The 12699-nt window shown below is 48.6% G+C and overlaps 1 protein-coding gene across 1 annotated transcript in view; it reads right to left on the reverse strand.

Annotated features, from left to right (window-relative positions):
- Nucleotides 1-12699, reverse strand: part of DSN1 (DSN1 component of MIS12 kinetochore complex) — a 261194-nt gene that overhangs the window by 43049 nt on the left and 205446 nt on the right. The window contains exon 8 of the mRNA XM_069604016.1: nucleotides 1014-1161. Within this exon, the coding sequence (XP_069460117.1) occupies nucleotides 1014-1161 (148 nt within the window). The remainder of the gene's footprint in view (nucleotides 1-1013; nucleotides 1162-12699) is intronic.

Below are 12699 nucleotides of genomic sequence, written 5' to 3' on the forward strand. Positions count from 1 at the left end.
GAGGACGGCTGCTGCAACTCATGGACCATTGGTTTGCCCAGTGAAACCCTGCTGCAGGTCCGAATTGCCAAAGCTCCTTTCGACAGAGAAACCCCTTCAAGGACGATTTCTTCCTTTGAGTTGGTGGGACCAATCAACTCGTAAGCCACCTGAATACCATTCTCAGAGCTGGTTAGGATTAACCAGGGGGAAGGACACCAGCTTGTGTGCTTGACGACAGCTACTCGAACTGAAGTGACTCAATTTTATCAGCGTTTTCGTACAATCCCGTGCAGTGCAGGAGTCCCCCCGACGTCCTCCCTCTTGTCCCCTTGACTGAGGCTCAGGAACAGTGCAATCTGCAGGAACTGCCAGGAACCAATGTCTTAGGCTGCATCTTTTTGCTTCATACTAAGGTACTGTGCCAACCCGATTGAGAGAACACCTCTCTCGCAGTGAAAGTTCACAGAACTTTCCCAACTTCCAGGCCTAATCAGCTCGTGACCCAACATATGATTCCTTTTCGTACTAACTACTTCTAAGAACTTTGGCAAAGACTTTACTGTTTACTTCAAGAAGTGCTCTTTCCTATCCAAGACACTAGTCCATTGACTTTGGCCTATGCCTATTGAACTGAATAAAGTCCTCTAGTGAACTGAAACTATTTGCACTGCCTAAGAAAGTATTTGTGATCTATTCTCCTTTTCCCTCCTATTTAAAGTGACTGAAATGCTATTTTGCTCCCATTTCAGGGAAGCCTAATTTGCTCAGAAACGTATTGGTTTGGTGTTGAATTATTTTGTGTATGATATTAAGTTGCCTCCTTTTAGTGAAACCTTGAGTATAAGTGTCTACTTGAACCACTGTGATTGTAAGACCTCTGTGTAACATCCTTGTACTGCTCACATTCGCTCTTGAGATAAGCCTGGCTGCTCAACCAACGGTTACTTTTGGCTAACACCTGTAGTCCTAACTGTATGTGGTGGTTACTGCATGCAATTCTGCCTAACAGTTTCCAAAAGACAGCGACTCACCACAAGCTCCATGTAGTCGAATACCTCACTCTGATCCCTTAGAATTTTCTGATAATCGGGCTTGCTCTTGAGAACTTTATCCTGAGATGTTCGATGAGGTGTCGGAAGCGTCTCCTGAACTTTTTTACTCCTAATTTCCTCCAAGAGTCTACAAAAGAAAACGACATTTAAAAGCAAAAAGAGCACCAAAAATTCTTGTGCACTTACATATTTCTCGTGAGGAGCCTGCATATTTGTATCTATTTTTTTAATTCACTAATCTTAATTTGATTTAATCCTTTCATTTTCAAAATTGTTATTCTAAATGTAATGAGAGCCTCATTACACACAATTTTGCAAAGATTTAAGTATTGAAATATTCCAACAATAAATAAAGGCAAGGACAAATCATTGGATAGTCAACCAATTGGAAGAAGGTTGGGACCACAGAGTAGGTAATGACACAGCAGGTGTGGGGTAGGAAGCAATAATACTTCAGCATGTTTCACAAGCATTGAGGGGCCGTCAGCAATTTTGCAGGTCAGGATTTTTATGAAATGTTGACATTTGTATTTTCTGTTAACTTAATACGTACGCTCAAAGACATTGAATTACTGAAATAGTCCCAACTTTCAACACCAAATATAGCTGTAATTACTTTTGGATAACCGCAACAAAAGGGAAAGCATTGATACAAATATACTTTAACTGTGCAAACAGTAATTCAATATGTGCACAACTGCAAACACTACTAGGAAAAGCATCGTATTCTTACCCATCACTCCAAGCTCTCAAGCAAGCCACTTATAGCACAGCTTCTAAGGCTCCATTCACTGCATTAGTAAACATTATCAGATCAAATAGTTTGTGCTTTTGTAAAGGTATTTGTTAGTTATTGACAGCCAGGTAGTCCCACCATTGTCTTGCCTTTGCCAGGATATGGCAAAGGTTACCATCTTATGCCAGGCATCGACTTGAGGTTCTCTAGTACTTGCATGAAACGGAAAACACTGCTATCATATGGCAGGTTTTATCATCAAAAGCCTGGTTGTTCACACCATTGTCAGCAATGGCTTAGGGGGGCCACCACAGCTCAGTGGTGCAGGTGGCCCTGCCACCCCATAACCTGTGGGGGGGGAGGGGCCTCCTGAGAGTTCATAAAGAAATTATTTTCATGTGATCTGGAATGGAAATCATTTCTTTCATGGTTCCTGTCCGTATGGAGCAATGGAGTACGAGAGCCAGAGGCCGGCCTGGAGAGGAGTCCCTCGGGGCAACGAATTCTGTAAAGATATGGAAAATAAATTGTAAATGTGTGGGCACGTGCATGCGAGAGTGTCGCATGCTCAGTATGTATATATGTATGCGTTCATGCAAGTGTGTGTGCATGTAGGATGCATGATTGGCTTGGTGTGCATGTGAAAGAGCAAGTGTATGATGAATGTATGCACGTGTAAATGAGCAAGAGAATGTGTGTATTTGTGTGTAATGCTGGGCCGGTGAGCTGAATTTCTCAGGGGAAGGAGGGAGATGAGGGGGGTGTAATGGTGGGAGGGGAAAGGGGTGGGTGGGGGTGCACTAAAATATCATTTGTAATGGGCATACATGAAAAAGCAAGCATGGCAAGCTAGAATGGCATTTTGTTGCAGTCAGTCTATCCATTTCTTACTGTAGCATGACATTTTAAACTGGGCATTTAGAATAAAGTAAGATTAACAGTTATATGGTTGGACTGGCATTTTGGAGCAGAGAGGCCAGCTATTTCTAGCTGTGGCATGGCATTTGTTTATTGGGTGTCATCAAGGGTAAAGCAAACATAAGTGTTCTCAATGTGTCTAGACTGGACTACATTGTACAGATGTTTGGACACATTTTCTTATTTTGGCATGGCATTTTTAAGGGCAAAGCTAACTGTAGTATGTCCTCACGTGGGAATACTGTCATATATTGTGCAGCAAAAATGGAAATGGGCACAGCCAGCGTAACAATGTTTTCATACTGGCATATATTGTGGGCAAAGGCATCATGAAAATAAGTTGGGAAATATTCCTATGCACTGTAGGTGAATTGCATCTACTGGATTTTTGGAATTGAGCTATCCTACAAAATCAATTGCAAACTGTATAGCTTTTAACCCAATTTTTCGCAGAAAGTGTGCTGTATAATGCACCTTTTATCCCATTATTCCCAAAAAATGTTAAGGGAGAAACACCCCCAAAACCCTGGTAGTTGGGTCGGGCTCCCTTGCTAAGCTCAGTCACTTTGGCATATATGTTTAGCAAATGTGTGCAATGTAACCCACCTAGCCGTTTGACTAATATTCAGAACAGGGACTCCATGTTGCAGAGACGAGGTGGCAACTAACCCTCTGATGGAGTTGAGCACTGAGACCCTCGTAGGCCTCCTTGCCAGCCAGATCACAGCCTTCCGAGATACACAGAATGATCCACCTTGACAGGATATGTTTGGTTACAGCCCTGCCAGCATGTCCACAAGCGTAACCAACAAAAAGCTGGTCATCTTTCCAGAGAGACGTAGTTGCTAAGGGCCTGCACTGGGTCCAGCCGATGGAAATGCCCATCTGCCTTGGAAAGATGAAGCAGAGAAAAATATACGGGAAGTTGGATCTTTTGAGAGATATGGAAATCCGAGACCACTTTTGGGAGGAAGGATGGCCTAACTCTCAACGACACCTTCGGATATGTACCTTATCACGCCAATCTCCAGAGCCCTCCTTCCACCCCCAGAGGAGTTTTCAAGAACCCCCCTCCCCCAGCAGGGGCTGAGATAGATATAGTGGTAGGGAAAAGCATATACGTGTCAATGCACATCAGTAAAGAGAGCAAGCAATCAAACCCCTGCAGTTGGTGGCTGCTACTCATTCGTCTGCACAGGAGAGGTTTACTAAAGTCACATTATTTTGTATTGATAGTCCACTGCTCATACCTTCCAGTAACCCTGTGTGTGTATTAAAGACATGTACCATATAGAACATATCAATAGACGTTACATCCAAATAGATGTCCCACATATAAAGCTCATATTCAAAATGTTCCCGACAGGATTCTTAGTAATGATATGATAGGGCATTTATAACGCGCCTATACACAAGTGTTTCAAGGCGCGACGAGGCAAGGGAGGGGGCACAGAGGGAAGACAAAGACAACCATCTTACTCGGCCAAGTGACATTGAGATTGCGCAAGGGGAGGGGGAAAGGGAAAACTAAGGGGGATAAGGGAGAGGGAGCAGTGCAATACATAGGATCAACAGTAAAAAATAAATAAAATAAATAAAAACAATAGGTAAAAAGTGCAGCCAGATTGTGGCAAGTGCAGGGGTAAGTGCAGAAATCAAGTGTCAAGAACTGGTAGGGGACTGTAGGGATACAGAAACAGCCCCTCAAGTTTAGGGGTTGCCCAGGAGGCAGTGCAGGTGTGCAACTAGCAAGGGAGGGGACCTGGGCCTGAGATCAGAGGGTAGCCACGTGACCAGTGCAGTTTCAGTCAGTAGTTCAGCAGGGGAGAAGAGGAGAGAAAGCAGAAGCAAAGAGGAAGGTCTTGAGGCGCTTCCGGAACCAGAGATGGTTCTCCAAGTTTCAGGGAGGCTGTTCCAGAGGGAGGCCCCAGCCGAAGAAAGATCTACCACCAACTCGTTGCTTGGAGAAGCGACTAACCCAGAGGGATTTGGAGGCGGATGAGCGAAGAGCTCAAGAAGGAAGATATTTAGGAAGAGAGTTGAAGGTATTGAGGCCCCAGAAGGTTGAGTGGACAATGCAGAGGGTTTTGAACTTAACTTAATCCTTGCAGCCACTGGGAGCCAGTGCAGCGATTTCAGTCCTGGGCAGATACGATCTCTGGGCTTGAGGCTAAGGACAAGTCTTTCAGTCCTGTTCTGGATGAGTTGCAGAAAGCGGAGTAGAAGCAGGCAGATTTAGAAAGAGGCAGTAGTCCAGCCTAGAGAGAACCAGAGCTCTTGAGACAGTGAGCTTCTGGGGGAAGGAGAGGAAAGGAAGAATACCTCTGACGAGGTGCAGCTGGTAGTGTGACTTAGAGATGTCCCAGATGTGAGGAGAGAAGAAGAGTTGCCAAGAGTAGCAGGAAGAGGGCCAAGAGGGGCTGGCTAGAGAGCGACAGGTAAGGAGGGAGCAGGTGTGCCGATGAGGAGAATATCAGTCTTACTGGCATTAAGGCAGAGATCATTAAGGCACACCACTCCTGGATAGTGGACAGTCAGAGATGAAAAAAGGAGAAGAGGTGGCAGAAGGAAGCCTGAAAATGAGCAGAGTGTCATCCGCATAGCACTGAAAGTTGGGGTAGAGAGCGGCAATGCAGTGGGCAAGAAGTGCCAGATATTGGTTGAACAGCCAGGGAGAGAGGTTAGACCCCCTGGGGAACACCACAGGTAGAGCTAGAGGAGAGGAAGGACCCAAGTTGGACCTGTGAGGGTCGATCAGAGAGGAAACGGGTCAGCCAAGCGAGGGCCTGATCGGTGATACCCAGTTGAGACAGTTGAGCAGGATGGCATGGTTGACCGTGTCAAAGGCAGAAGAGAGATCAAGTAAGATGAGGGCACCGGGGGTATTGGAATCAAAGTTGGAGAGCAGGTCTTCACGGATGTTCAGGAGAGCAGTTGCCAGGCTTCTGGCAGCTCTGAAGCCAGACTGATTGTCATGGAGACAACCAACCTATTCAGTGTGAAGATTAAGCTGGGAGATTGCCAGCTTTTCCAGGAGTCTGCCCAAGAAAGGAGTGCTGGAGATTGGGCGGTAGTTTGCCGGGCAGGAGGGGCAGGAGAGGTCGGCTGAGGGTTTCTTAAGGAGTGGTTGCAGAAGTCAGCCAACGCAGGAGCCAGGGTGTCAATGTGGTCCTTGATGGTTTTAGAGGAACAGGGAAGAAACTGTTTTGACGAGACTTTCATAGATCGTACTTGTCTAGACACCTCGTCTGGGGAGAGCAGGGGAAAGGCAGAAAAGGAGGGAGGAGAGGTGGCCACAGAAGGGTCAGAGGTAGAGAGGGGAGTAAAGGGAGGAGGAGAGGAAGAGAGAGAGAGAGAGAGAGAGAGAGAAAGAGGATAGGATGACCTGAGTGTTCGAGATGAAATGAGAATCCAGGGCTGTGCAGAGGGCCTGGGACGGGACAGGAGAGGTAGAGACTGCGCAAAAACAAAGAGGTGATGGCTGGAAGGTTTAGACTGAATCTTAACCACTGGCATTGCTCGGGGCAACCCTCCAGACCATCGTTCTTCGCCTGCCAAGCCATTACAGAAGGGGAAAGACCATATGCAAATCAGGCTTGGCCCCACCCCAAAAGGGGAAGTCCAGCCCGAACTGCTAGGTCACATCCCTTCTGCACGAGACCACAAGCATCCCCAAACATGTTTCACCCTTGTTGGGGCTCATCAGTGAGGAGTAGCTTGGGTCTCTAGGCCCAGCAGGCACGGGACCCACGTCTGGGCATACCCGTCCCACTCGGGGTGACAAAGCAAAAACAAAGAGGTGATGGCTGGAAGGTTTAGACTGAATCTTAACCACTGGCATTGCTCGGGCAACCCTCCAGACCATCGTTCTTCGCCTGCCAAGCCATTACAGAAGGGGAAAGACCATATGCAAATCAGGCTTGGCCCCACCCCAAAAGGGGAAGTCCAGCCCGAACTGCTAGGTCACATCCCTTCTGCACGAGACCACAAGCATCCCCAAACATGTTTCACCCTTGTTGGGGCTCATCAGTGAGGAGTAGCTTGGGTCTCTAGGCCCAGCAGGCACGGGACTGCAACAGGATTGGCCAGCTCCTTGGAGTTCGGCTGAGTTGTTGGATGCCGCAGAGACGCCGGCTTGGATGAGGGCTCTCCTCTTGGTGTGGACAGAGAGCCGGTATTGCCTTTGGAGAAGGCAGCAGGCCAATTTGTCAGAGAATTTACAGGAAGCACGCCATTTCCTCTAAGCCACCCTGCACTTGCATTTAAGGGTGACGAGGTCTGAGTCATACCAGGAGTTGCACTTGGCTTTTGGTTTTGAGGCGATCCTCATGACAGGGGCAAAAACGTCAAGAGTATCAGATATGAAGAAGAGTGAAGCATAGAAAGGGCTGTGTCAAAGTGTGAGTCAACCGCAGGGGGAGGGGGTGAGATAGTGGCGGTGAAAGCCTCAAATGACACACGCTTCATGGGACAGATAACCGAGAAGGTAGGTGGCAGTGCTGGAGTTGGCTTGGCCTGAGGGGTGGAGAGAGTGAGCTGGGAGGAAAGGAGAAAGTGATCACTCCAGGAGAGAGGAGTGGTGAGAGGGATAGAAAGGGGAAGGTCTGTAGAGATCAGAACATCCAGAGCGTGCCCTGCAGAGTGAGTCGGGCCAGATGGGAGGATAGAGAGTGAGAGAGAGTTGCAGAGGTCGCAAAAGAGTCCTGAGGAAGGACAGGAAGCATCCATGTGGATGTTAAAGTCTCCAAGAAGGAGGAGTTGAGTGGTCGAGACCGGAAGAGGAGAGGTCCACCCACTCAGAGGAAGGAGGCGATCTGACCAGGTGGCAGATAGATGGTAGCTACAGTAAGGGAATGGCTAGGAGAGAGAGCCTGAAGACGAGGCATTCGAAAGAGGAGTAGGCCTGCGTAGGAATGACAGAGGCAATAATCCACTCAGGGAATCAGGGCTACACCCCCACCGGAACGGTTGGACCTTGGGGCGAGAAGATCTTGTAGCCATCAGGGAGGAGAGTGTCAAAGCTTGTGACAGAGCTGGCAGGGAACCATGTCTCAGTGAGACAGAAGACATCAAGGTTGAGTTCTTCAAGAATGCGGCAGATGTCAGAGGAGTGTTTGACAGCTGAGCGAGAGTTGAGAGTGGTAATACGGAGAAGGTTGCCGATCTTGAAAGACTACTGGAGAAGGGTACAAATCAGAGGTACTCCCTGCGGAGGTGCAGAAGAAGCCCGAGAGGGGGGCAGAAGAGGAAGGAGGAAAGGGCAAGGTAGCCAAGGAGGAGACAGTAGGGGGAGGCAAGGAAGCCGTGAAGGGAAGAGAGGTGACAGCAGGAGAAGAAAGGAAATTGATGAGGCACGAGTCCAGACAGTACCTTTGGTTTGAAGAAAAGATGCAGCTGGTGACCTCTGTTCCTGTTGTTCCTGGGCCTCAGTCATGGGGACAAGAGGGAGGACTTCTGGGGACTCCTACACCACAACGGGACGGTCATCGACTGCAACCGGCAAACTTCAAATAGTGGCACTTTCGTGTTTCAGCTTCTCGCGGCTATCGCAAATATCCACTGCGCGGTTCCTGGCTGTCGAAATGGGCCTTCCTTGCTTCTGGGGTCCCGCACTCTGTTGAGGGGGCTCAGGCTCGGTCAGTCCTGCTTAATGGGAGTCCTGAGGATCTTCCTGGAGTTATTGGCCTGTAAAAAGCAACGCACACAAACTGGTGTTCCTCTCCCTGGCTATACGGTTTCCAGAAGCACGCTGTGGAAATTTCAACCAGCTCCGAGATGATGTCCAGGTGGCTTACTTTGGAGTTGATTGGTCCCACCAACTCAAGGGGAGAAGTCGTCTTTGCAGAGCTCCTCTGTCGAGGCGAACCTGGAGCTTTGGCACCGCAGCAGGGCTTCACCAGGCAAACCAATGGCCCAGGAGTTGCAGCAGGCGTCTTCTTCCAGTTCTTCAGATTCCTTCGTCCAGTGGTCGACTCTGCCTTCCAGCCAAAAAAACTCGCCTTTTATTCAGGTTTCCCACATTCATTCCAGCCTAGCTGTCAATCACCCAGCAGGGTGGCTGTCCTTGCCGGACAGTCAGCCAGCCAGCCAATCATCAGAGTGCATTCAGTTCTCCTAGGAGACTAAGCACAGTGAGTTTCGGGCACCTCCCTCACTTCCTGCCCCCAGTAGACACCCAGGAGCCAAAAGGCAGGTTTCACTTGTGAAGCTTGCGAAAGACCAAATGAACAAAGGGACCAAACCTGGTTGGCGCGCAGAGTAAATCTCAAGAAGGACCAAAACAGGAAATGGCGAAAAAAGAAGACCGGGACCATTTTGACAAAAATGGCATCCAGGGGTGCTTTACTGCAGCTGCGAACGCAGCCCATGGTAAAGACACGACACAGTAGTAAAAAGTAACCATGGCACCAGCCATTAATTCCCAATGGCAAGTTACTGAATCTAACAAACCTGAGAGTGTGGATTTTTGAAGTGCATTTGAGTGTTTTATATTGTTCCTTCTGAAGGCTTGTTTAAATGACTGGTAAATCAAAAAACCTTGAATATCAGCGTTTGTTTGAATACTTGTCACTGTGAATCTCCCTGTAACTACATTACTGCTCACATTGACCTCTTTTGAGTTACACCTGGCTGCTCAGCCACACTACCAAACGATATAGTTCAGACTAATACCAAAGGCTGGGTCCTATTGTCAGGAGGCTAAGGTTGTTGTAGTGCACCCTAAGGGTACTACCCCAAATCTTTACTTAACAACTATATCTGTGAATAAATCCTTGACCCAAGTTTGGGTTCTGGATGGGGTTCTGGATGCATTAAAAACACAATAGTGAAACCACTTGTAAAAAAAAAAAAACAACACAACAATCTGGATTCAGCCGTCTTAAAAAACTTGCGGCTAGTTGCCGGTCTCATCTGGCCAGCGTAAGTGCTGGAGAAAGTTGTCACTTCCCAATTTCAAGTATTCGTGGCCAACGAGGGATTTTTGGGTGAACTCCAATCGGGATTTCGGCCAAAGCATGGGACTGAGACCGCGCTGTTGGCAGTACACGATGAGCTGTTGGAGGTCCCAGATGGTGACGGATCAACTCTTGATGCTTGACCTTGCCACGGCTTTCGATACAGTGGATCATGGAATGTTTTTTAGGATCGTCTCACGAGAGTAGTAAAGGTCTCTGAACAGGTTTTGGAGTGGTCTAGATCGTTTTTTGGTGGATAGGTCCCAGAGGGTATTATTTAGGGGTTATACCTCCTAAACCATCGTTCTTAGATGTGGTGTCCCCCAGTGATCATCACTTTTCCCCCCTGATTTTTAACCTCTATATGCACCCAGTCATAAATATAGTGAGGCGTCATGGTTTGAGTTTTCACTCATATGCCGATGACACTAGAGGCCAAGAACATTGAGGACGCATTCACTAAAGTTAATTTGTGTCTGGTCGACATTGATCTTTGGATGGCCAATAACCAGCTCCAGCTTAACGCAGCAAAAACTGAGATTTTGCTCAGGCACAAACAGCGAGTTGTGAATGCCAAGGAATTGTTCACTCCCCATATTCTCGGTGAGAAGCTACAATTTACCCCAAAAATTAAGAACTTGGAATGTGTCTGGCAGCAGAACCATGTTATGGATGCTTGGGAATGTATTACCATTCCTACCGTCAGAAGATCATGCAGTTGTGGGTGGGCCATGACGAACACCCACCTGGATCACTGCAATAGCCTGATGGCGGGCATACCGGCCAAACAGATCTACAGACTGCAGCAGGCCCAGAATGCCGCAGTTAGACTGGTGGGGTGGCTGGGAAAGGAGGATCAAGTTTCACCGATCCGCAGATCTCTGTACTGATGGTGGCCGAAGACCGAATTAAATTTAAAGTAGACTGTTTAATTTATAAATGTGTTAATGGGCTTGCCCAAGAGTATCTCGGTGCCAAAGTTAGTCGATACCACCCTGCCAGAGCATTACACTCAGAAAACAAGCTTCTGCTCAATGTCCCAGGCACAAAATTTGTCTCCAGAAGTGACAGGACATTATAAGCGGCCAGGAATAAAGGTTCAGCCTGTGGAGGTTGGGTGAAGGACCTGTCCCTCGTGGGGGGGGGGGGAGAGAAGAGGTCCATTCTCTGTGGCAGGGGCGAAGAGGGAAGATAGCCATATCCAGCACTCCAGGTACCACGTTCTCCAGTCCCAATCCGGAGCGATCAAGATAATCGCAAACCCGAACAGGTGTAGCTTCCTGAGATCCAGTATTATGATAGGGACCGACAGGAACATAAAGACACGGTTGAAGTCCCATTCAACTGTCAAGGCGTCCCCCAAATCTCCCTGAAGACGGAATTTCCTGAAGAACCACTCACACTTCCTGTTCACACTGGAAACGAAGGAATCCACTTGCGGAGTACCTCAATAGGTAAAAATCTCCCCCAGAATCTCTTGGCAGAGCAACCATTCTTGGGAAGTCAAAGACTGTCTGCTCATGGCATCTGCCAACACGTTCTCCTTGCAGGCCAGGTGAGCCGCTGTCAGAGACACGCTGTTCTTCACAGCCCAGTGTAAAGACCGGTAGGGGGTGTCTGTACTTCCGCTCTCTATATGGTAGAGGAGAGGCACAGAGGACCCCAGCCAAGAGGTACGTGGTCGAGCAATCAAGGCCTAGCTTCTCAGGAGGTGATGCGGGCTGGTACAGTGTAGTCCCCGAACCCCCACAAAGGAATGTCCACACACTGTATTACTGAAAACACAGTCTTTATATAATTAATATTCAAAGGTATGTACACGATCACAATAATGCACTTTGTACTTGGAAGTCAATAATGATAAATATATACACGTCTAGAGTGGTACCACTAATGTTATCAAATCTCATTAAAGTGCATCAACTGTACGGTTAAAATGTCACACAGATCAATAAAGAGTAAACCAGCAATAGAGATAGGAAGGAACGCAAGATGATTGAAACAATAGGCAGAACACTGGCCCCCTACCTCTAGGCGCAGTTCTGTGTGGAAATCCCCCCACCTGGGCAACCTGTAAATAAAGATATATAGCACAAGCCCAGTCCATATATTGTTCGACAGTCTTACTTCTTCCTATTAAGGTTTTACCCCCCAATGTACCTGGTGGAGTAGAGTTCTCCGACGATGCACCGACCGATCCTTCTTGAGTGCCTCCCTTTCAGGCGGGAGCCACGGACCGTCGAGAGGTGTCGGGGAACTTGGCGTTCGGTGTCGGGGAATCGACGGCCCTTCTCGAGTGCCCTCCCTTTAAGGCGGGAGTCACGGGTCGTCGAACGTCCGGCGGTGAACAGGGTGAACTACGGCAAGGAAGTGGCAGCTTCGTTCGTTGCGGTGCTCGTCAACGACAGAGCGTTGGCGTCCTGCAAGGAAGAGGCGTGCGGGGCACCTCGGTGACAATAGTTCTGGGCCGCAAAGAGATGATGAAGAACTGTGGCCTGCAAGGGCGTCGAGTCGTCGGCGTCTCTGCGGTCTATAGGTGGCGGGAAACCCGCCGGTGGATGCTCCTCGGCGCGTCGACGGTCGGGCCTTCTCCAGCGGGAGACAAGCGGGTGAGGATGCAGACGAGAGCGTCCGATGATCAATTGAAGTTCTTAGGCAAACGGGAGCACGGCGGCTCCGGTCGGCGACGGCGGTCGTCGACAGTGGCGGACAACAGTCCGAGTGCTTCTCCTTGGAGTTCCGCAGCAGTCCCCGTATCGGGTCGGCAGCCTGTCGAAGGTCTGTCTACCAGGGAGCGTTGGCAAAGATCAGCTGTGCACGATGGTCCCTCGTCGCTCGGGAAGAGGGCGCCTTACCAGGTCCTCTCTGAGTCAGTCCTTGGAGGCACAGCAGCTTTCAGATTGTGAAGGAGAGCAATAGCAATTCTTCTCGTCCAGCAGGGCTTCAAGGTCAAGCGTCAGTTAATCCAGTTACTCGTCGTAGTGGACTTCAGCTTCTGAACACGATTCCTAGCAGTGAGAGGTCCCCAGATATACTGTTGATCTCCCATTCATTC

This window comes from Ambystoma mexicanum, chromosome 3q (genome assembly GCF_040938575.1).
Source record: "Ambystoma mexicanum isolate Mex_15411 chromosome 3q, UKY_AmexF1_1, whole genome shotgun sequence".
Taxonomy (NCBI): domain Eukaryota; kingdom Metazoa; phylum Chordata; class Amphibia; order Caudata; family Ambystomatidae; genus Ambystoma; species Ambystoma mexicanum.